Here is a 22,070-nt window from a genome sequence, read left to right as displayed (position 1 = left end):
CTCCCCGTGTTTGCGTGGGTATCCTCCCATACTGCAAAAGACATACTGATAGGGAACTTAGATTGTGAACCCCATTGGGGCTTGATGCTAATGTCTGGAAAGTGCTGCAGAATATATCAGCGCTATATAAGTGCGTAAAATAAATAAATCGGTACGATGGATCCGTGAACGGACAAAATAGAGCATGTTTCAGTGCTAATACATATTAAAGTGAATAGGTACATGTGCTGTCCGTGGAGAACATATACACATCAATAACATGTGAAGTATAACATATATTTCATTGATCCCCCCCAAAAAATGCATTTTTACAATGGCAAAACATAACCTCTGTACTGCCCAGCACCCACAGAGAATTACACCCGAGATTAATATTCTAGCATCAAATCTGCCCAGTAAATAGAGACGTTGCCGGATTAATAACTAGAAGAATAAAGTACATTAGAATGAATGAGACTCGAGAGTTTTCCTTTTTACTTCTGCTTTTATTGATACATTCTCAATAACATCCTTGCATAAAGTTGAATCAGTTCTGACATTGATCAGGTTTATCTGTACGTTCAGACCAATCATCACTGAGAATTTGGTGAATATCCATTTATTAGTGTTGTACCAGAGCACTGGTTTACAGGCATCGCTAAACATCTCACCGCACAGGATGTCAATAACATGCATTTCAATCTGATGATATTTGTGCAAGGCAGTTTCAGCATACGTTGCATCTACAGCGAGTATACCCGATTATGGTATCCTTACTTTTCAGAGAATGTGGAGATGCCCTTGTTGCACTGGCAGGATAGAAGCCCACAGAAATACAGTAAATAGCAATGTGGCAAGTAGACGGAGATGACTCAAGCTGGCCATAAATTTTAGAAAGAAGCACTTGACTGGCCCACAGTTATCAATCTCGACCTCTCCATACACATGCAAGCTGAGCCGAGAGTGCATGTGCGGCTAAGAATAAACGGATTGGGCATGTTGAAGTCCAGCATGCCCAATCCTCTTTTTCCTTGACATGTGCTATTAGGTGGGAAGTTAAGGTATCACCATGCACATTAAATTGGTTGGATGGGTAATCTTTGGGTCCGGCTAAAGGTAATCCAATGTGTACAGCCACTACCATTTCCTTCGCAATTAAAAAGACATGCAGATGTGTTACTGGGACACTTTTTTTTCCCCCACAGTAAAATTTTAAAATCGCAGGTGAAAAAAAAAAAAAAAGCACTGTATGTTTAAACATAAAGATTCCCTATCGAAATCAATGGCGAAGTCCTGCTCGTGGAACCCGCACTGAAATCCTTGCCCAAAATATTGTGTGAACCTAGTCCTAGGCTTGGGTTTCTGATAGAGAGTCTATCATTATACCATATACCAGACAAATTAGTCTCACATGTGGGACTTTTTTGTCCAATATTTTTGACGAAATCTGTGATGGGGGCCCCAAATGAAGCCTATGATGCAGAAGTGAACTTACCTTTGTATGTGCCATTTACTGCTATGAGGCTGCTTTCACGTGTCTTTTTTGAATGCAGTTTTCAAATAATAATAATAAAAAAAACCAGGAGTAGATTTTTTGTTTTTTAAAGATCTTTCCTATATACTTCCTCTCCTTGCTTTGGCCTCAAAAACCACATCAAAGTAGTACATGTGAAAGCTCCCTGGTCCGAAATTCGTGATAGGCTAATGTGGCACAGTGCAAACCCTGCCATTAACCCAGTTTCACTTGAGTGTGTGCCCATCTGAAGTAAGTGATAGGGATCTGTAAAGCTGTCACTTCAGGGCACTAGACCTGTGGTCGGCAGTAATGCAGCATACAAAGGCTTATATGTGTCTGGTGATAGAGGTCAGTGGGATGAGGAGACATGTCGTTTTATACAATGTTAGTGTAACAATTCTTTACGGCCAAAGCACAATCAACATATCATATAAAGCACTGAAACATTAAACAGATATATGCATTTTTCTTTTTTTCTGTAATTTCTTAGAGCACCCCTTTAACCAAGCACATGCCTGGCCATGCATGCTTATTAATACACAACAGACGAAAAAACAACCCCTAAAATACAGTAAAAAATGATATCAAGAAACAGGAAATGAGAATGCAAAAAACCCTGAATGCAGATAAGAAGTGGATTAAACTGAGGGAACAGAGAAAAATGACTAAAACAAATGGGTACATATACATTTAAAGTCCACGTGCAATAAATTCTTAGCTGAAGTAGACAAAAAAGGGAAATTCGTAAGGACTGTGCTCCTCCACCCTTGCAATGAAAGGCTTCCCATATTTGCAATAGTCCCTTGGTTTTCCACACTACTACACAACGGTTAAACATGCTACAAGTATAATCTTAAAGCACAATGCACTCTGTCAGTATAATATATAAAAATAGGGGGCCAGTGGGATTTAAGGTTAGCTTACAGGTTCAGCATCTCAAACATAAATAAATGTTAAATACAAATTTACATGTATAAAAGGAGGCACATGGGTGTCAAGGTAACCTCTCCCTTGAGGACCTGGTGGTTGATTTCCATGCCGTTTGGCTGTAAACCAAGGGCTTCCCACTTGTAGCCCTCCAGCTGTTGTGAAACTACAACTCTGAGAGGTGCAGGCTGGCGAGGCACGTTGGTGGTTGTAGTTTTGAAACAGCTGGAGAGCCGCAGGTTGGAGATCCCTGCTGTAAACTATTAAACATACCACAGCACGACAGTTCCTTACTACCATCAGCTGGGAATAGCACTGTAAGGCAAGGTAAGGTTATCACACTGGGTGAGATTTACTGAATATCATAAGCAGTCGATTTAATATGTAAATCATCCAAATGTATCAAATTAATGACACTATTCAATGAGGCTGTCCCAAGTTATATATGACTACCAGATCCCCCTTGCATTTAGTCACCATGTACTCCTAATGTGTGTAGTACCCCTATCCTTAGTTAGTACCAAACAAAAAACTCTTCTGAACAGTAATCCTTTATATTATTGTCTTCGAAGGGTTATCATTAATGGCATACAGCGAGGTTTTCAAAAAAAAAATAAAAAATCCTGCCATCATGGCCAAATTACCAGCGGGTGACAATAGAAGGGACGAACGATGTGTAAAGTATCACGGCTTAGCTTCTCAAACTCAACTATTGTAATTGGAGAACTACAGTGTCTTTTGGCCACACCTAAGGTTTTCCTAAGTAAGCTCTTACACAAGTTTGGCCTGTGCTCTGAGAATGACCTATTACAACATGACCAGTGTATGAAAAAAAGGTCAAATCATAAAGATGGAAAGCGACATAAAACAACTAACTATGAATCCTATGTTGTAATGTTAAAACCTAGTTCCATTGAAAGCCTGAACGTTTAGAGTTGACTGCACACAATCCCAATATCCTTCCCCTCAAGAGGGTCTAGAAAGCAGAGACATGTGTAGTTATCAGGGAGTGGTTACATGGTGAGAACACTTAAGGTGGGTAGGACGTCAGCTGCTCATTCAGTGAAGGAGGCCGCTGAATTTACATGCTGCGATCACCTCCACAGTATGAGGACAGGCGATGGCTATTGAGATTGCACGTCCTCATACAGCTGCAGTGTTTCTGGGCAGTAGATCGCTGTTTAGACTGCACGATCTGCTGCCCAGAAACAACAATTGATGTGCCTGCACGATCGACAGGCTCATCCGATGAACAAGCGTTTCACTCAACCATCGGGTAACCCGCAGCACATTTAGACTGGCAGGTTGTTGGGAACTAGCGTTTTCAGGAACGTTCGTTCCCAATAATCTGGCAGTATAAATCCACCTTTAGGCTACCTGCACAAGTTGCGGATTACGCACTTTTTCTGCGCCACCAAAGTGTATGAGATTAGAGAAATCTCATGCACACTTTCTGCATGGAAGTTAGTGTGGAATTTCTGCAAGAGAGCCCCCACCCGTGTACAGGTAGCCTTGTGGTGGTGCCACATGTCGTGGCCGTGCTGTGGTTTTGGTGCAGCAAAAAATGTACCCAATAAACGCATGCAGTTTTTTCAATGACATACCTGCATTGATGGTGTGTTTTCTACCAACAAAGAGAAAACACACAGCAGACTTAAATCACCTTAAAGGGGGTTGTCCGCTTTATTAATATTTCTGGCCTATCGGCATAGGTTGAGACCCGGAACCCCTGCCGACCAGCTGTTTGAAGAGAAGGCCGCGTTCGTACTGCCTTCCCTTCATTGTTTACCTGCTCGCTGTCGCAAAAGCAGCGGTGAGCAATGTAATTACACCTGAGCCGTCCCATTCTAGCGTTTGAGGGAACAGCCTTCCTCATTAACTATAATGGGGACTACCGGAGATCCAGCCGCATTCAGGCAAATATACTGAGAATCAGCACGCAGCAGTTTTCCTTCCAGCCAATTCTCAGCGTGTTTACCGGGTTGCAGCCGGATCTCCGCCGGTCCCCATTATCGTTAATGGGGCAGAACGGAGACTAACAAACTTCCGGCAATGCCAGAATGCACAGTGATCTGGCAGGCTGTTACCTGTCGCTTCTCAAGCGTTAGTGTGAAACTAGCCTAATTAAAGGGAACCTGTCATTAGCTTTATGCTGCCCATACTAACTGCAGCATAAAGTAGAGACCAGTGAAATGATTTCAGCAGTCTGTCATTTATAAGTTAAAAGTAAGTGGTTGCCGAGAACCAACATCACAATCATTGCAGACCGGGCCTGGAAAAGAGTCCGGCCACCTGAGAAGAGTCCTGGTTATTCATGAATTCCTGCTCTCTTGCTGATGACTGACCGGCTTCTACCTAGTTTTCTCCCTTTCTGTCTAGGAGAGAACTGCCAACCATCAGCAGATGGGTGAGAGCAGGAGATTATAAATAAGCCGGAATCTTCTCAGGTAGATTTGACTCTTTTCAAGGCCTGGGCTGCAATGATTATGATGCTGGTTCTCAGCAACCACTTACATTTAGCTCATGAGTGACACACCGCTGACATCAGCATTTCTGTCACTATTTAATGCCTCCCTCAGTGAGGTCAGCATAAAGTTGATGGCAGGTTCCCTTTCAGTTTTGCTTAGTGTTTTCCCTCTGCTGGAAGTAAATGCTCCATACATGCAGGTATGTTATTGCAAAAACTGCAGACGTTTACTTAGTACACTTTATGCTGCACCAAAAATCCACCGCAACATGTGGCACCACCATTAATAATAGTCAATAATAAAGTGCGGTCACACCTGATTTTTCAGATTTTCATGTGAAGTTCGGCTTTACATCCACTGGGTTCCAGCAATTAATAAAGGATGTAAGTGTACCATTATTCTTCTATTCTTATTAAATGTCTAAGGGTACATTCACACTAGTGTTTTTCTTTTCCGGCGCTGAGTTCCGTCCTAGGGGCTCAAATCCGGAAAAGAACTGATCAGTTTTATCCTAATGCATTCTGAATGGAGAGTCAGTCCTTCAGGATGCATCAGGATGTCTTCAGTTCAGTCTTTTTGACTGATCAGGCTTTTCAGAAAACCGTAGCATGCAGTATTTTACCTCCGGCCAAAAAGCCTGAACACTTTGACTGAACGCCTTGATCAGGCTTTTTCCCATTGACTTGCATTAACAGCCGGATCCGGCCCCGTGTGTTCAGTCAAAAACGGATCCGCTTTTGCATGTTAAACCCGAAATCCGTTTTCACCATTTGCATATATCTAAGCAACTTTTTAAATACTTGTACTATGTATTCCTTATTTTATACCGGTCCTGAGTTACAGCCTGTATAATAGTCTAGAGCTGCATTCATAATTCTGCAGGATTTAGAGCTGAAATTTCCTATCATGCCTTGCTGCATCTATGTCCGGACAGACCTTATTTTGGCGATTTGCATTCTGATACTGTACTGTAATCTAATGTGCAAGACTTCAAGTGAATGGGTCCGCATCCAGTCATGCAGTGTGCAGACGGCCGGTGCCCATATATTGCGGACCTGCTGTTTGCGGGTTGCAATATGGGCACGGCCGTGTGCATGAGGCTTTATACAAGATTTACCGGTAACTCAGGATCAGCAGAAGATAAGCAATGTAATATGTTTACAATGACGTTCAAGTTCTCTATGCAAACAAATTCACTACATTAATCGTAAAATCATGTTCAAGCACAGACACACTATATGACTAAAAGGTCCTATGGCATGCCTTTAAGATCCCTTTACACAGGACGATTGTCGGGAACAAATGTGCTCACAAACGCTCGTTCCCGATAACCTGCCCAGTGTAAAAGTGCCGCCGATGTCCAATGTCATTAGGTAAAAACACTGTTAATGCAGACACCTAAGGGCTCATGCACATGACCGTGTGCTGGACGTTCTGTGCATTGGGACCGCAATTTGCAGTCCCCAATGCACGGCAACATCCGTGCAGGCTGCCACAGACAGATCCAGACCTATTCACCTTGCATGCACTACTTTTTTGCAGGGTGGAGGCACGGACAGTAAACCAACGGAAGTACTCCGTAGTGCTTACGTTTCGCATCTCCTGGATTGCGGACCCATTGAAGTGAATGGATCCGCGATTCCGTGATGCACATGGCTGGGGCCCAGTGTATTGCGGACCCCCTAAGGGTCACTGGTTTTGGGCAGAATATTGTGCTACAGTCAACGAATCTATACGTGGACAAACGATCACAGGAGCAATCCCCCATCACAGTATGGTGGTGAGAATTGCTGACGAGCAGGCAATTATCGGGAACTAAGGCATTTGCTCGTGATAATTGCCTGCTCAGTCAACCCGTGTAAATGGGCCTTCAAATAAATTTAACTGATCTTGTGTACGTGGTCGAAAACCGGTATGAGTACATGTAGCCATTTAATATAGAATTAAAGTTATAACGTACCACAGGAAGAAGAGAAGTGCTTACTATAGCTGTAAATGAATTTTAACTTATCTCCCTGGAGTTCATTCAACGAGAGAGCTTTCTCTGACTCGAACTCACTGTAATAATTCAAAACGAAATTAGTCTAAACTGTAAACAAGGTCATGAGGAATAATGCAGTGTTCTTGTGATTATTAATTTTTTTTGTTCTATAAAACACTAAATCACTTTATACTCTAGTTTCTAGCATTCTTCATACACCTGCCTGTGGCTTCCTGAAAATCTGCATTCACAGGTCGGATGACTTGATACCTTAGTGGCCAGTCCTGTTAAGGTTGTAGAATTGGCAGCACCATAGTTGTGGGTCATTCCATCCAAGACTAAAGGCATTATTTTCACTACCTACAAAATTAATAATTACAGAAAAATTATATACAAAAAATTGTCATTAGAAAAATGTTGCATGCTGTTCCAATTTTGTAGTGTTTAGATACCCTAGAAATGTGATCATGAAAGTGGGACAGGTGTTCATACACAGATATACATAGACTGGTATGTAAAACTGCCTTTAGGCACTTTAGTTAAATTTTAAGGAGAACCTACATTTCTACATATAGTTCTGTTTAAAAGCCCATTTTGTACATTTGTCATTTAAAAAAAAAATGTCATACAGATATATATCGGAGGTTATGATTGGAGGGGCTCAGATGTGGAGACGCCCACTAGGATGAGGGGTTTGCTGTGCTCTGGCAACTCCCATTGGCTCTCCTTAGAAAACTATGTCTCTATGACATCAAAAAGTTTTTTGGTTTTTTTTTACTTTTATGACAATGATCCTTAAACGTGGAGAAACTTTTATTCCTTGGAACGTGTTCCCATAGCAACATTTTTCTCATATTATTATGATTAATTTGTTATCTGTACTAAAAAGATTAAAGCTGGATAATGATAGATTTCTATAAGGTCCTATGTCCCTATGAACACTGCGTAGCCGAAACGTGGTGGCAGGAGGTGTTGTTGTGGGGCGTGACCACTGTGGGGACATAGTAACTTCAGACTCTGATAACCCAGAACAGGAAAAGCATTAGATTTAAGCACATTTTTTTTCCATACTTAAAAAAATGTTCTTTTATACAGATCTCCCTGGAGCTGTCATTTAACTATAAACCATTAACAGCCGTCTACCGCTGTCCTCAAATGTTGAAATATTTTATTAGTGGTTTGGAAATTCTCAAAAGAACGGAGCCGTTTTTTCGGACTGCTCAAAGATCGGCCAAAAATATTTCCAGCATTCTCTAATTTTACTTCTGGTACTGGTTGGGAGAACATGACCTATGTGTGAAAGGGAGGAATAATCGCCGCTGATTTGCTTGCTAAAAAGGCAGGATAATTGGTGTAGCACAATCCCTGGAGGCAGGACACCTTCTGGAAACAGGCAGCTACGATCTGTTTTATATTTAGCAGAATCCGGACTGAAAAATGTGAGGATGGTGCAACTTGCCTGTAACAGAAATCAAAGTCAAAGCAATGTACGATATATGTGCGTTCAGGTGGGTAAGCTTGTCCCTTTCCCATATATATATGTATATAACCAGTCCTCCCTATTTGCATTCTAGTGATACAACATTAGATGACCTGCCGATTATTATATTACATTCCCTGGTTGAAATGTTCAGCCTTAATCTAAAAAAATAAAAAATTAAAAATTCCAAAATGCAGGTATCCCGTGAAATGAAAATTTGAGGCCTAACACACATATCCAGCACATATATGAACGTGTGTAAGAGTTTGTTCTTGTTGCGGCAATCTTTACAGTATATATTCTGCCTGTTTGGACAGAAACTACTCCATATCCCATGGGTCCGGTCAGTGGCGTCATCCCAGCTGTTTTGTGCTCCACCATACGAAAAAAAGTGCGCCTCCTGTCATCAGGCCGCCCCACAACAAGTTGTAGAGGATGCTCATAGGCTGCAAATAAGAACAAAACATACAAATTATTGTACATATATACTAGTGATATCCTTATGTTTTATTTATACATTTGCAACACAATAAATGAAAAAATATATATATATAACAACTCATATTTATAATATACAAATCCAGACAAGTTTAAAATCAGTAAAGTCATAGTATGTGCTACAAGGACAGACCCATATAACTTACAATATATATATATAAGCAGCATGTATGCCATTGCCTCTAGTCTACTCTAAACTCAAATTTTTTGCCATAAAAAAACCTGTCCTAGACTTAGCATAGGTCATCAATATCAGATGGACGAGGGTCTTGGTACCTGCACCCATCAGCCTTTTGAAGGGCAGGCCTCAATTTTTTTTATATTTTTTTTTTACATCGGTCCTGAATTGTGGATTATTGAACACAGGTTTTCATAGATTGGATAATATCATTATAAGCCATGCTTGGTTTCATGAGAAATGCTGACCTTCTGGCCACCATAGATAATCATCTCTGCGTCCTAAACGCGAGGAGCTCAATGGTCTTCATGCTACAATGAGGGGGAATGTTTTACTTCTCCTATAGCCTAGTGATGGCTCACTAGATATTCCATTATATTCCAAAATTTAACTCAGAACAGTAATTTCTTCCAAGTAATTTATCCCAAATGCATCCCCTATGTATGCAAAACTATTTTTCTTAAAAGGGTTGTCCAATTTTATTTCATTTTTAAACTCCCCACCCAGTGGGACCTGCTCGGTTCTGTGGGTCTTGAGCTGTCTTCACTGCACTGCCCTTCCAGTCCCTGGAATCATGTATGCTGCTGCAGCCAATAACTGACCTCAGCAGAGACCAAGTGGCATGTGACCCAACAGTGGTGTGCTGCTTACAGACTTGTCACTGCTGAGGCCAGTCATTGGCTGCAGTGGCCTACTTCCGCACAGAAAGTTTACATGCGAGGACTAGAAGTGTTGGGAAGACTACCCGGGATCCATAAAGTAAGAATATTTCCTTTTTACAGATCCTGCTAGGTTGGTAGAGAAATGCAGGGGTGCTTCCGCTGTCTAACTCCTTCAACAATAACATATTGGTCCCCAACACGAGTTGTGCACCGTGAGAACAACTGATAATGGCAGAAGCGCTCCTTTACGGAGAGAGACCAGGCTGCTGAACCTTCCTGCCGGAACCATCCATCAGGAGCCTGAACAGATCGAAGAGGAAACTTAAGCTTAAAGGGGTCATGTCTCACTTCAGCAAGTCGCATTTATCATGTAGAGAAAGTTAATACAAGGGACTTACTAATGTATTGTGATTGGCCCATGTTGCTTCCATTTGTGGCTGGATTCATTTTTCTAGCACATTATAAATTGTGCGTTTCCATGGTTACGACCACCCTGCAATCCAACAAATACGGCTGTGCTTGCACACTATAGGAAAAAGCGCTGGCCTCTTTGGCGGCGGGGACCATGGGAGCACACATAGGCTGGTGCTTTTTTTCTATAGTGTGCAATGACAGCCACCGCTGATGGATTACAGTGTGTTCGTAACCATGGAAACAAGCAGGAAGCAATATGGACAATCGCAATACATTAGTAAGTGCCTTGTATTAACTTTCTCTACATTCATTGCAGAAGTGAAAGAATTCCTTTAACCTGAGGAAGACGGTAGTACGCAGCGGAAAAGCTATTGCTATTTCATTTCTCTATGTTTAATGTTTCTTTTATCAATAAATAGCATTTTATAAAATACCAGTGCAGCATCCAGAGCTTCTCGGTTTTTATACTTTCCTCTTCCGATGCTGGGTTGGTGGGGGGACTTAAAGACTGTGGTAAATGCCTTTAAAGATCTTTAAGTTGCCAAACAGGAGGGCTGCACATGAAGGCCCCCTTTTCTGTTAGCTGTGCTGAGGGTTCATTGAGTACTAGATTTACTAAACACTGATCCAGCACATTCAGTCCAGTACATGAAGTCTTCCCTTCCAATTTACCAGTCAATGACTTTTAAGGAGAGATCAGCATTCCTTCTGCTCCAGAGAACATCAGTGACTAATACAAATAAAATGCACTAAATAAAAATAACCAGAATCAGAAACTCGGTGCTGCTTAAGTGGTGTACAGTGACCTCACTTTCTATGTGCAACAGAGGGATAACGGGAGTACGGTTTGCAGAGGGATGGTAAGCCATGCAATGCATCTCATGGGAATGGACTGAGTAACCGATGGGTGTGTGATCAGTGATGCAGCCGCCGCGTTCTGTTTTTCATTAATTTTTCAGAGATGTATAGCTGAAATGTGTCATAGACAAACAATGAGCGTAGTGCGTGCTAACCCTGGAGTACAAATGAGCTAAAATCAATAGATGCGGCCCTGGTGAAAAGACATAAGGGCCAATAAACGGTGTCAGAGTTTATATAGGCCCTTTAGCATTTCCCAGACATATACCACTGTATTCTCTTATATCACCAATAGGCTCCCATGTTTAAAAACCAAATATAGAATAGCACAGTCGACTCTGCTCCTCTGTGCAGCTGATAAAAAGGTATGCAAACACAATGTTAGTAGACCCTGATACACAATAAAGAGAAACGTTTCTTTGGTTGAAATTTGCTCCATGATGTACAATTTTGTCAGTTGCTCCTCAGCGGCAGACTGAAAACAGACATTGTCACGTACTATGGAGCATGGAATGACTAAAACGTGCAGCAAACCTCAATAAAAGGAAAGTTTCCCATTAAAGGCTCATTTTCGGGACCACTGCGATGCAGAGTTTAGGTGTGAATGAATAATACCTATCCCTGACCAATAATACAGATGAGTGGAAATGGCTAACTTGCAGCAGTACTCTTCCTTTAAGTAAACAGTGCGCCTTTCATTCTTAACCTCTTAAATCATCGGAGATTCTTGTCGGATGCACACGGCTGGTTTAAGCCTAATCTTTTTAAATGTTCCCAGCATCTCTAACTGCGCTCACAAGCATTCAGGGTCTGTTACATGGTGTCAGTACTTCGAGGCCTCGCACAAAACAGATCAAGACTAATTAAAACAGGTCATACTAAGGGGACTGTAAGAAGTGACATGGGCCGAACATGGGAACAAACGCTTGTATGAACATTTGTTCCTGATAATTGTCCTGTGTAACGGTGCCGCTGACCACCAGATGAACGAGAAGGTGCTTGCTTATCGGGTGAAAGCATCATTTCTGGGCAGTGTAGACAGGGACCTGCCGCCCTCTATGGGAACGAGCGATCGCTCATTCCTATACATACAGATGGTTGCTGCCAGGGGTGGACTGGTCTTAGACCCTAAAGGAAAATCTCAGTGGGCCTACAGCCAGGCACAGTGGCGGCAGGTGCCCTCCTGAATTCAACTGTATCCTCCTCCTCAGCACAATGATATAGTTTCATACTGTGGCGTGGGTATCACTATTTCTTGTTGCACTGTGGTATGGTATTTGGTTTTGCAGAGCAGTATTTTGTGCTACATTGAGGTACTTGACTCTGTTGGGGCAGTGTTTCGTTCTGTACTATGGTATTGTTGGCTCCACCTTCTATCAATTTGGACCCACTTTTAGTTTTTATCCCAGTCCGCCCCTGGATGCTACATGGAAATGGTTCCCAAAAACCGCCTGCTCAGTCGGACCCTGTAAAAGGACCTTACCCTAACAAAATATCCGTGTGTTTAAATGACCAACTCAGGCCAAATTTTATCATCTGTAAAATTGGCCAGATATTTGGGTATGTAATATAAAAAATGAAGAAAAAAAAACTGTAATGAGAGTAATGTCCATACAGTGTAAGGCCTCATGCACACGACTGTTCCGTTTTTTGCCGTCTGCAAGCGGCGGATCTGCAAAAAACGGAAGCCACCCGTGTGCCTTCCGCAATTTGCGGAATGGGCGGCCCATTGTAGAAATGCCTATTCTTGTTCAAAAAATGGACAATAGGACATGCTATTATTATTTTATTCTTTTGCGGGGCCACGGAATGTAGCAACGGATGTGGACAGCACACAGAGTGCTGTCCACATCTTTTGTGGCCCCATTGAAGTGAATGGGTCCGCACCCGTGCAGCAAAAAATGCGGCTCGGATGCGGACCACAACAACGGTCGTGTGCATGAGGCCTAATGGAGAGTGATCGCACATGGATTGCCACTGGAGAATGGTTGGGGCCCCAACTGCCAGGTCTCCAGTAACCTCACTATTATAACATGCTTCATTGTGACTGGAAAAAAACCTCTGAAGGGTATAGCCAACTTTGGACACCATTTTAGACTTAGATGCTGAATAACTTGTAAATACATTGTATTTATTATCAGAGCCAAGTTCCTTAGACTTCTTTCATATACACTATTTTAGTCTCATTAAAAAAAAACACCATATTTTTACAACTACGTGGTGGCTTGTTTTATTCAGACATTTTCGCCACACTTTTTTTCCCCTATAGAGAAGCCTATGGAACAATGCGTGAAAAATGCTAAACCTAAAGCATTCAGCATTTTATCCCAACCAAAAATAAACAGTGATAAAAACCCACAAATACAGTGCTTTTGGTATCTTTTACATGTAACATCTTTTCGCTTCAAAAAATAAAATAAAAAAGGAGGGAAATATCCAAAATGTAATGTGAAACTGTTCTTTGGTATGTTCACATGGTGGATTTTGAGGCTGCGGACATGCTTGCAGCCTAACTCCATTGAATGGAGCTAAACCATGAGGGGACGCCCACCGCAGCTTCAAGCAGTATCTGTCTCTTCTTGGCACAGTTGTGGATTTACACCACTGGCTGCGTAGACTGCAGCACTACATCTCATCGAAAACCATGGGAGGCAGATAGTCAGATGAGTGGGTTCTGAAAGTCAGGTGAATGGAACTGATTTTCAGTGGCAGAAATTTCTGCAACTAGATCTGCCACCTGTGAACATAACCTAAAAAAGTTAGGCTGGGTTCACACGGGCATCACGTTTTGGCTCCGGATGCGTCCTGGGTGCATTGCGGCAAACACGCGCGAGTAGGTACGCAATTTCAGTCAGTTTTGACTTCGATTGCGTTCCGATGATCAGTTCTTATTGCGCGGGTGCAATGCTTTTTTCTTTTCACGCGCGTGATAAAAAACTGAATGTGGTACCCAGACCCGAACTTCTTCACTGAAGTTAAGGTTTCGGTTCAAGGTTGTGTAGATGTAATTATTTTCCCTTATAACATGGCTATAAGGGAAAATAATAGCATTCTTTAATACAGAATGCTTAGTAGAAGGTCAATTGAGGGTTAAAAAAATAAAATAAAAAATTAACTCACCTCCTCCAATTGATCACGTAGATGCCGGTCTCCTGTTCTTTCTTCAGGACCTGTCAAAGGACCTCTGGTGACGTCACTGAGCTCATCACATGGTCCATCACCGTGACCATGTGATGCAACGTCACCACAGGTCCTTTAGCCGGCAGCTTATGATTAAATAAGTAAGAAGAGACCGGCAGTTACGGGATCAAGAGGAGGAGGCGGCGAGTTAATTTTTTATTTATTTATTAACCCTCTTCTACTATGCATTCTGTATTAAAGAATGATATTATTTTCCCTTATAACCATGTTATAAGGGAAAATAATACAGTGAATAGACTTTCATCTTAGCAATCATGCGTGAAAAATCGCACCGCATCCGCACTTGCTTGTGATTTTCACGCAGCCCCATTTACTTCTATGGGGCCTGCGTTGCGTGAAAAACGCACAGTATAGAGCATGCTACGATTTTCATGCAACGCACAAGTGATGCGTGAAAATCACCGCTCATGTGCACAGCCCCATAGAAATGAATAGGTCTGGATCACCTCACGCATTGCACCTGCGTGGAAATCTCGCCCGTGTGAATCCAGCCTTAGCGTATCCTTGATTAGGTTAGTGATTAAAAAAAGCCCATAGAATTAAAGTCACCTGCCTCTTTGCTATGTAAAAACCGCATAAAATTCTAGAAAGGCAGACTTTTCGAGCTGAATTTCAAGAGAATAGACGGTAGAAATGTGAGGCTGACCCCTGGCATCTCTGGTCCAGATATGCAGTTTGGTATAATAAAACCCTATGTGCTGATATAACACTGTATAAGTACATAAGAACAACTTATTAAGGCTACTTTCACACTCGCGTTTGGTGCAGATCCGTTCAGATAATACTAACGTCTGCATCCATTCAGAACGGATCCGTTTGTATTATCTTTAACATAGCCAAGACGGATCTGTCTTGAACGCCACTGAAAGTCAATGGAGGACGGATCCGTTTTTTCTATTGTGTCATAGAAAACGGATCCGTCCCCATTGACTTACATTGTGTCTAAGGACGGATCCGTTTGGCTCAGTTTTGTCAGACGGACACCAAAACGCTGCAAGCAGCCTCCAGAGCGGAATGGAGACTAATCGGAGGCAAACTGATCCTTTTACATTCAGAATGCATTAGGGCAAAACTGATCCGTTTTGGACCGCCTGTGAGAGCCCTGAACAGATCTCACAAACTCGAAAGCTAAACGGCAGTGTGAAAGTAGCCTAAGTCATAAGCAAGGGTGAACAACCTTCTAAGTAATGTGGCGATGATCTTGCTCTGAGCGAATGTCTAAGTACACTTCAGTAGGGTTAAAATGTGTAGCGTGGGTGTGCACCCAGTGACAAATTCATTCAGAATTTTACCAGTGCAAAAGCCGCACTAAGCAACATTAGCATTTCTTATTGTGCAATGTAATAAAATTACTGCTGTGTTATCCATTCCAACACAAAAACAAAATAGTCAGCACTTTCAATCCAAGGGTGTGGAGATGGAAAAAGAGATAAAAAATAGTGAATTCTTGGAGAAAGGGACATGGAGTCAGAATGAATTATCCGGTTATCAGTTTTGCGAGATGCTGTACTGATCTCACATTCCCATACTGAAGACTGGACATAGCATTAGACATTATTTTAGAAGCAAACATGACATGTTTTACTTCTGAGGAATGACTGAGATCTACAAAACTGCAGGAGGGCTTGGCTACCCTGCCGCCAGGAGCTGAGCCAATACTGATAGAGCAGGAATGTCAGGCTGTTTATTTAGCTGTTTGTATGGAGTTTACTTATATCCCATAAGATTTGATGTTCCCTGTGTGGAGCTTTAAGGATGCAGGGAGCATGGCTCATGCGATAGTCCCCTGTCGATTCTCCAAAATTAACAAACACATTTGGATTTACTTTTGTACGACAATAACACTAAGATTACAAATCGACAAACTACGGAGTATAGATCATGGGGCACATTCGGTTTTAGACGCCCGTCTTAATAAAGGCCTGCCCTGGCGGTGGATCCGCCGGAGTTATGTGGAGGTTCAGGCCTCTTCATAGCTTCGGCGGATCCTCCGCCACTTCTAAACATAAGACAGCTTCCTACGCCGTCTTACATTTAGACCTTTTTCTACACCTGAAACAGCTGTAGAAAATGGTAAATGTTCACCGCCCAAGACATGCCCACTTTTTTAGACCTGGCGTGAGAGGGGAGAAGTCGCAGATTGCAAATCTGCACCTGAAATACGCCTAATATAGGCCCCCATGTTCTTACACCTATTAAAAAAAGAATATATAATATACCTATAAAAGTTGTCATTTCATGCATTTTTTATATTTTTTTATAAGGATTCTCTGGTGGTTTATTTCATTCATGCATTTCTCACTTGCGTTTTTCCAGTCCTATAGAGAAGCCTACAAGAAAATTCATGAAAAAAATGCCATGCATAGAAAATGCTGAGTTTTGCAAGCAACTAACCCAAAAACACACCAAATGTGAAAAATGCCAGAAAAACTGTACTATTTATTTACCTACTGAAGGGCTTTTTACACGGGCCCGAGAATTCCCCAGATAATCGCTAACGAGTGCTCATAGGAACACTTTTTAGCTATTATCTGGCAGTGTAAAAATGATGCTGATTACCTAGTGAACAAGCGAAACACTCGTTCATCGCATAACAGATCATTTGCGCAGACACACAAAATGTCATTTGCGGGAAGCAGATCATGCTGTCTAATTTTTTCTGCCTGCAAATAAATCAGTATGGGGAAGAACGATGGTATTAGCGATCCCTCCTCCCCATACTGTAGAGGAGATGGATGCATGTAATAGTAGCGGTGTCCTTCACTGATGAGCAGGCGATTGCTGGGAAAGAATACTTCTTTCCCGACAATCACCTACTGTATCGTCCTGTGTAAAGGGACCTTTACTGCCAACAGCTGTCCATTTTTCAGGATTAGGGTCCATTAACACGTCCGTGGAATGGGTCCGCATCCGTTCCGCAATATCTGGAATGGGTGCAGAGCCATTCATTCTCAATGGGGCAGGAATGGATGCGGAGAGCACACTATGTGCTCATTTCCGGAGCGCGGTCCTGATCTTCCGGTCCGCAGCTTCAGAAAAAAAAATAGAACATGTCCTATTATTGTCTGCAATTGTGGACAAGAATAGGCAGTTCTATGGGGGTGCCGGTCAGGTGTAATGCAGATCCGCAACACACCACGGATGTGTGAATGGAACCTTAAAGGGGTTTTTACACTGATAGTCTATCTTCAGGATAGGTAATCAATATGAGAGCGGCAGGGTCCGACAGGCAGCACCCCCGCTGATGAGCTGTTTACAGCTCACCAAGCACAGCACTGTGCAGTGGATACAGGCTGTGCTTAGTATTGATGCTCAGCCTCACTCACCTGAATGGGACTGAGCTACACCTAGGAAGAGGCCTAAGTGCTCACAGAGCTTCACCCCCACTGATCTTATATTAATGACTTATCTTGAGGATAGGCCAACAATATAAAAATCCTGAAAAACCTCTTTCAAGCTGTGAAAGCCATTAACCTTTGATCTTTAGGGGTCCAAGCCTATACTCCTAGTTCTGCAGCACAGTCTATTCATTTGTCAGTACATACAGAGGATACCTATTTGCCATTTACTATACTTTTTCTTTACTCCTCGTCTGCTTTTGAGCTCAGCTCCATTAGGGCAGAGTTGTGATTTGTGATCACATCTTCCGTATAGGGAGTCTAAAAGACGCCATCTCTCCTCACTGCAGCGCTGCTTACAAAGGGAGACCGCTGGGCTGCCTGATCAGGGGCTAGAGATAATGAAAACAGCGGGCTTCATGCTGGTTCCCTTATTGGCTGCCGTGCTGGATGGGTATGTGGATGTTTTTATATAATACTGGATATATGGTCCCTCTCTCCCTTCATCCACTGTGTCCTGGTGATACAATAGCCTGTTACTAATTCATTCATTGTTCCTTATTTGAGATTTTCCCCAGAATAGGTCATTAATACCAGATCGGTGGGGGTCAATTAAATGAACAGCAAAAACCAGGGCTCAATAAAAATAAAATTTTAGTTGCCATTATTATTCTGAATATTACAACTATTGAACATACCAGAAACAATATTTGAACCCATACTTGATCATAGCACTGTACTATAAGGACAAGACGTAGGATGATCACCTACATGTTTTATCAGATACAATGATAACTTCATGCATGAACATCACCTTTTTAGGTTTCTTAAAGTATCGGGAACAAACGTTCCTGCCAACTCTCGTTCATTGGGCAATTCTGTCATTCATGTAGGCACATCATTTATAGTTTCTGGGCAGCAGATTGTGCGGTCTAAACGGAGATCAGTGGCCCCGAAACACTGCAGCTGTATGGGGACGAGCAATCGCAATAGCCATCCCTCGTTCTCATACTGTAAATGCGTGGTCTCCTTCACCAAACCAGCAGCCGACACATTGCAGCGTGTAAACCCATCTTCAGGGGCGGACTGAGAACCCTCAGGGCCCCTGGGCAAAATAAATCAAGGGCCCCCTTACAGGCCCCACCCATGTTCTGCTGCAAGCCCCACCCTTGTCCCGCCTCCAGCCACACCCTACACAATCTTTAATAAGATTTCAAAGTTAAAGTGACACAAAAGGCACCCAGACCACTTCAGCTCATTGACGTGGTCGGGGTACAGTGTCCCTTTTGCAAATCGAGCTGCAATGTTCTAGAGAAACTGCATTGTTTACGTTCCAGCAATAAGTCAGGCTATAGTGGCTGGCAGCCGTCTGAGGGCTTCCTGGATTAAAACAGACCTTTGGTCCGGTATCTGACGCTGGACGTCCTCACACCCTGCATGATGACCTCCAGGGTCAAATTTTTCCCCATAGGAAAGCATTGATTCAATGCTCTCGTATGGGGTGATCTAATCTCAGCGTCCATTAGTGAGCCTCTGTTAGAAGCAGTGTGGGCATAACTACTGTGAAGGGGGCACATATCTGGGCATAACTACTGTGAAGGGGGCACATATCTGGGCATAACTACTGTGAAGGGGGCACATATCTGGGCATAACTACTGTGAAAGGGGGGGGGGAGGCCCTTCACAGTAGTTATTAATCCCTTTCAGCAGTCCCCCCTTCAGTGAATGGGGGACTCCTGAAAGGGGTTAATAACTACTGTGAAGGGCCTAGCCGTCTGGGCAACCCCACAGATCATCCCCCACCCACCTTGTACTTGTTCCACTGATCCGCTACTTGCGGGCTACATGGGCATGAGTTCAGTCACTTCGGTGCGCAAACCCATCCTGTGGCTTGTGATCCCGCGAGACCCGTGACCTACAGCGGCAGGTCTTGCGGGATCACGCGCTGCAGGACGGGATTGCCCACCGAAGTGACTGAACTCATTCCCGTGCAGCCCACAAGTAGCGGAACAATTACAAGAGGGGTGGGGAATAGCCAAATTAAAAAATATTTTGAACCAAAAGGTGTTATGGGGGCTCTGTGGATGACACTGTTGTGGGGGGGATCTGTGGATGACACTGTTGTGGGGGGGATCTGTGGATGACACTGTTGTGGAGGGGGTCTGTGGATGGCACTGTTATGGGGGGGGGGGGGGAATCTGTGGATGGCACTGTTATGGGTGGCTCTCTGGATTGCACTGTTATGGAAGGATCTGTGGATGAACACTGTTATGGGTGGGATCTGTGGATGGCACTGTATGGGGGGGGATCTGTGGATGGCACTGTATTGGGGGGATCTGTGGATGGCACTGTTATGGGGGGGATCTGGGTGCACTGTTATGGGGGATCTGTGGATGGCCTGTTAGGGGGGATCGTGGATTGGGTGTCTGCACTGTTATGGGGGGGGATCTGTGGATGGCACTTGTTATGGGGGGATCTGTGGATGCACTGTTATGGGGGGGAATCTGTGGATGGCACTGTTATGGGGGGGATCTGTGGATGGCACTGTTATGGGGGGATCTGTGGATGGCACTGTTATGGGGGGATCTGTGGATGGCACTGTTATGGGGGATCTGTGGATGGCACTGTTGTGGGGGGGGGGATCTGTGGGTGACACATATATAGCACCTTATGCTATATATGTGTCATCCACAGATCCCCCCATAACAGTGTCCCTGTGAGTGAATGATCCCCAATACAGGGACTGGGGGCTGGCATCTGGTGTTGTAATGGCAGCGGGGCCCGGTGCAGTCACTGTATTCTATTACACCAGGCCGCGCTCACTGTAATACTAATATTCATATGTGAACAACTTGAAATCCTCTGCGATCCTCTCCCTCTCTGTACTCACAAACTCAGTAGCAGGCCGGGCGGCAGCGCAACTCACTGACGTCACGCGCCTGCTCCTCCCACTTTATGAATGAAGTAGGAGGAGCAGGCGCGTGACGTCAGTGAGTTGCGCTGCCGCCTGGCCTGCTACTGAGTTTGTGAGTACAGAGAGCTCAGAGGGAGAGGATCGCAGAGGATTTCAAGTTGTTCACATATGAATATTAGTATTACAATGAGCGGGGCCCGGTGTTATGTTATTCTGTGGCGGGCCCCCATCCCGGCCGGGCCCTCGGACCATGTCCGAAGTGCCCGACCGGTCAGTCTGCCCCTGCCCATCTTCACTGATTGCTCTGTGCTTTCACACAGGACAATAATCTTCACAATACATGACCTCCTCCTTGATCTTACTGTATGAGGAATATAAATACATTTATTCAGTAGCTGCTCCTGCTCAATGGAGATCCTTACATCCTGAGGAAGTTGGCGCATGTGAGTGCTCCACATGGACCTTGCTATATGTTATCGCCTTGTTATTGGTTCTCCAAGGCGCTGACTGTAAATTGCTTACATTGGTAATTATTGGAGCTCACATGTATCTTTTGGCATCAGGTCGTTGCTCCATATTTTTTTATGCTCAGGTATTGCTCTGTAAGGTCTCCAATAACAGATGATTATCTGATATATTGTTTTTGTTGTATTGTCCTCTTTGTCCCCTGATGAACCTTTATCAATTTACTTGGGGAAATACGTCGGGATTTAGGGTATTATTTCTTTCACAATTTTGGTAGGGCCTCTAGGCTTAGGTATGAGGACAGAGGACATCCACCATCAGGGTGTGCCTCTGGGCTGAGCCACTCTCTAGGGTTCCAACAGGGTCAGATTTCCCGCTATGTAGCCCTATTGCCAAGTTTATCACTGATTATTGGTATATCAGTGCTACATTGGGATATACATTGATAGCCCTAATTGGGCTCTTTTTATATAATATATACTAAAAGTTATGTTTTAATTGTTTTTTTGCTTTCTGTGATAAATAATTTTATGGTTGCAGTTCTGCAAACTGTAATATCAATGCTGTCCCTTTCCATCTCGGGGGTTCCAGACCAGTATTCCTAAAGATATGCAGAGATTGGAATATCCCTTTAATGTGGAAGGTATTTCTTTTGCTATCTCAGAGATCTGTTTTCAAGTCCCGGGAGGTTTGTATCTGCATTTGCAAAGGTTTTCTTTTGAGAGACAACAGAAGGGAGTGGTGGCTGAAGAACACAAGTGCTGCTCCAGGGCACACATTTTCTAGGCAATGTAATAAACTCTCAGACAACAACTCAGGCTCATCTATACCAGTGCAGAGCTATAGCAAAATACCTATTGTAATACCCGGGAAGAGACTAATGACGTCATGTGTAGTGTGGTGTAGACTATCTCCATGCACAGCCATCACAATACCAAGCTCCTACTTTTCTCCTTGTACAGCACTCCCTAGCTCGGTCCATTCCCCATCTATGTATTCTATATCTGCAATATCCCCATCTCCACTTTCTCTATTTGACCCCTCTCTGTCTCTCTCCCCAGAGAGTCACATTTTCAGCTGCATGCAATCCACTGAGAATACAGGCATTTAGTCCACATCAAGCTGTGACATGGGGATGGTCAGAAGGTGGGTGTGGGATATTCTCTCATAAGATTAGGCCTAAAGAATGTG

General features: G+C 43.3%; 1 protein-coding gene across 5 annotated transcripts in view; it reads right to left on the bottom strand.

The window, feature by feature from the left end:
• Positions 1-5,657: 5,657 nt before the first annotated feature.
• LOC122919601 overlaps positions 5,658-22,070 on the bottom strand; it is a 143,876-nt gene continuing 127,463 nt past the window's right edge. For all 5 annotated transcript variants that reach the window (XM_044268714.1, XM_044268711.1, XM_044268712.1 and 2 more), the window contains one exon: positions 5,658-8,797. In XM_044268714.1, coding sequence (XP_044124649.1) covers positions 8,705-8,797 — 93 coding nt within the window. In that variant the 3' untranslated portion in view covers positions 5,658-8,704. The remainder of the gene's footprint in view (positions 8,798-22,070) is intronic.

This window comes from Bufo gargarizans, chromosome 9 (assembly GCF_014858855.1).
Source record: "Bufo gargarizans isolate SCDJY-AF-19 chromosome 9, ASM1485885v1, whole genome shotgun sequence".
Classification (NCBI taxonomy): Eukaryota; Metazoa; Chordata; class Amphibia; order Anura; family Bufonidae; genus Bufo; species Bufo gargarizans.
The sequence above is the reverse complement of the archived record's forward strand: the minus strand, read 5'-3'. Positions and strand labels throughout refer to the sequence as shown.